This window comes from Otolemur garnettii, unplaced genomic scaffold (genome assembly GCF_000181295.1).
Source record: "Otolemur garnettii isolate 467f Iridium unplaced genomic scaffold, OtoGar3 scaffold00007, whole genome shotgun sequence".
In the NCBI taxonomy this organism is placed as follows: domain Eukaryota; kingdom Metazoa; phylum Chordata; class Mammalia; order Primates; family Galagidae; genus Otolemur; species Otolemur garnettii.
This window is the reverse complement of record NW_003852402.1, coordinates 10173019-10175487: the sequence shown is the minus strand read 5'-3', so window position 1 is coordinate 10175487 and position 2469 is coordinate 10173019. Positions and strand designations below refer to the sequence as shown.

General features: G+C 50.6%; 1 protein-coding gene across 1 annotated transcript in view; it reads left to right on the top strand.

Moving 5' to 3' along the window:
• The window catches only part of NOL12 (nucleolar protein 12), a 4960-nt gene extending 3340 nt beyond the window's left edge, over positions 1-1620 (top strand). Inside the window, exons 5-6 of the mRNA XM_003783226.3 lie at positions 771-862; positions 1234-1620. Of these exons, the coding sequence (XP_003783274.1) occupies positions 771-862; positions 1234-1402 (261 nt within the window). The 3' untranslated portion in view covers positions 1403-1620. The remainder of the gene's footprint in view (positions 1-770; positions 863-1233) is intronic.
• The last annotated feature ends 849 nt before the right edge of the window (positions 1621-2469 follow it).

Genomic DNA, 2469 nt, shown 5'->3' with positions numbered 1-2469 from the left:
CATAGTAAGTATTGTTTTATGAAACTTCTGTTTTGGTTAAAGCTCTGTCAGTTTATGGAAGAATTTATACACACACACACAGAGTGTAAAACACATTTCCTTTCATGGCTTACAGTGTCCCTAAGTTCCAAAACCACTGCCTTATAACATCCTTACTTATCTCACTCTTTTTCCATTTTATGCTAATTCTTCTGTGAGGTCTTATGCAAAGGCAGGTCTTGTCCCATCTTGCTGACACTTCATTCATGAAGGTTTGAGTGTCTACTATAAGCTACTAGTAGAAGACCCGAGAGGGTTTTTTGAGATACAATCTTAGTCACTCAGGTTGGAATGTAGATCATAGCTCAGGGCAGCCTTGAACTTTTGGGCTCAAGTGATGATACTCTTGCCTTAGACTCCTGAGTAGCTGGGACTACCAAACTACAGGTATGTGTCATCTTGCCTGGCTACTATTCTTGTAGAGATGGGGGTCTTGCTGTGTTACTCAAACTCCTGGCCTCAAGCAGTCCTCCTGCCTCAGTTTCCCAAAGTGCTGGGATACAAGTGTGAGCCACCCATGCACAGCCCATGAGAGGGTTTTGAAACATAGCTCTCCCCATGTAATCCTTGCCTTAAGGCGAACATGGTGTTCTTCTACCCAAAGCCACCTCTGAACCCTGTCTCAGGCCTTTGATATGGCAAGTTGACAGAGCCTTGGTTGCTCAGGGTGCCCAGCCTGGGCCTCCTTATCTGCTTCTCCTGGTAACATTCCTTGTCTTGTGCTGCTTTAGCAAAAGGACAGGTCCGAGGAGGAAGTGTCATCCATGGAGAAGCCAACCAAAGCCTTACCCAGGAAGTCCAGAGACCCCCTGCTCTCTCAGCGGTGAGCTCAGGCCTGTCATCTCCTATGGTCCTGCTCCTCATGGCGGGGTGGTGTCAGAGGTGTGGGGCTCAGAGCAGCCTTCTGCTTTGCCTTTTGGGTGGTCTTCAGCTTCTTCTCTTTGCTCCTGTCCCCCACCCCTGAGAATGCCCAGCCCCAGGCACCCTTAGTGCCAGGATTAGGGATCTCTGAGATGCATACTGGCAAGCCCTGGAGGCAGAACAGGCAAACTTGGGGACACATTTGGTGCTCCTAGCATTTGGGGTCTGTCCTGACTTCCCCTCTGTGAGCTGGGTGGTCAGTTATTCCCCAACCCACCCTTCTACTCTCCACCCTATTCTCTAGGGTAAACTAAACCTCCCCCCCCCCCACAGGATTTCCTCCCTCACAGCGTCACTGCACGCACACAGCCGCAAGAAGAAGCTCAAGAGGAAGCATCTCCGGCGGGCCCAGGACTCCACCAAGAAGCCTCCGAGTGCCACTCGGACCAGCAAGACCCAGCGCCGCCGACTGACAGGCAGAACCCGGCACAGTGGGGAGTGAGACTAAGGATAAAGGGGTGCCCCAGTTCAGGTCGTGGGGCCTTGTGCTGTCTGAGCTTGGCTGTCCCTGTTATCAGCCTGCCCTGAAGCCAGGACCTTTGGCCTGCGGTTTGAACCCCAGAAGGAGCAGGAAGCTAAAAGCTGGCCTCCCCGCAGGAGGAGACTTCGGGGCTGTGTTCGGGCATCTTCTGAAATGTATATGCCACCTGGCACTCTTCAGATTTGCGCACTTGTGGTTTGTTTGTCCCTGACCCTGTTCCCATACACCAAAGGCATGCTTCTGGAAATGGATGAGGGTTTGCAATCCATCCTGCTTTCAGCAATTTTCCCTGTGTTAGATCTGGGGCTTCTAACCAGGGTTGAGACCAATGTACCCACTGGTAGAATCCAGAGCCCACTATTGCTCTGAAAAGTGGACATGGGGCAGGTGGGTGAACAGTGCTCAGCTCTGCCCTTAAATGGTTCAGCCTCTTGGCTTCACTTCTGGACCTCAGCATCCTCCTGAGCTAAAATGGAGGTGGTGGAAGCAGCTGAGTCCTGAAACATTCCCCATCCCCAGACTTGGACAGCTTCCCAGCCTTCCAGCAGCTCCTAGGTGGAGCCCAACAAAGAAGAACTAATCAATTCTTACTTTTTAATTTTTTTTTTTTTTTTTGAGATAAGAGTCTTGTTATGTTGCCCAGGCTAGAGTGTAGTAGCATCATCATAGCTCACTGCAACTTCAAATTCCTGGGCTGAAGCAATCCTGCTTCAGCCTCCTAGTGCCCGCAACTACACCTGCTAATTTTTCTATTTTTTGTAGAGATAGGATCTTGCCATGTTGCTCAGGCTTAAATTGTTACTATAGGTTTGGGGTTTTTATTTGTTTTATTTTTTGAGATAGAGTCTCACTGTCACCCTTGGTAGAGTGCCGTGGCATTATAGCTCACAGCAACCTCCAACTCCCGGGCTCAAGCGAGTCTCCTGCCTCAGTCTCCCAAGTAGCTGGGACCACAGGCGCCTGCCACAACGCCCGGCTATTTTTTGGTTGCAGCTGTCATTGTTGTTTGGGCGGGTCCGGGCTGGGGA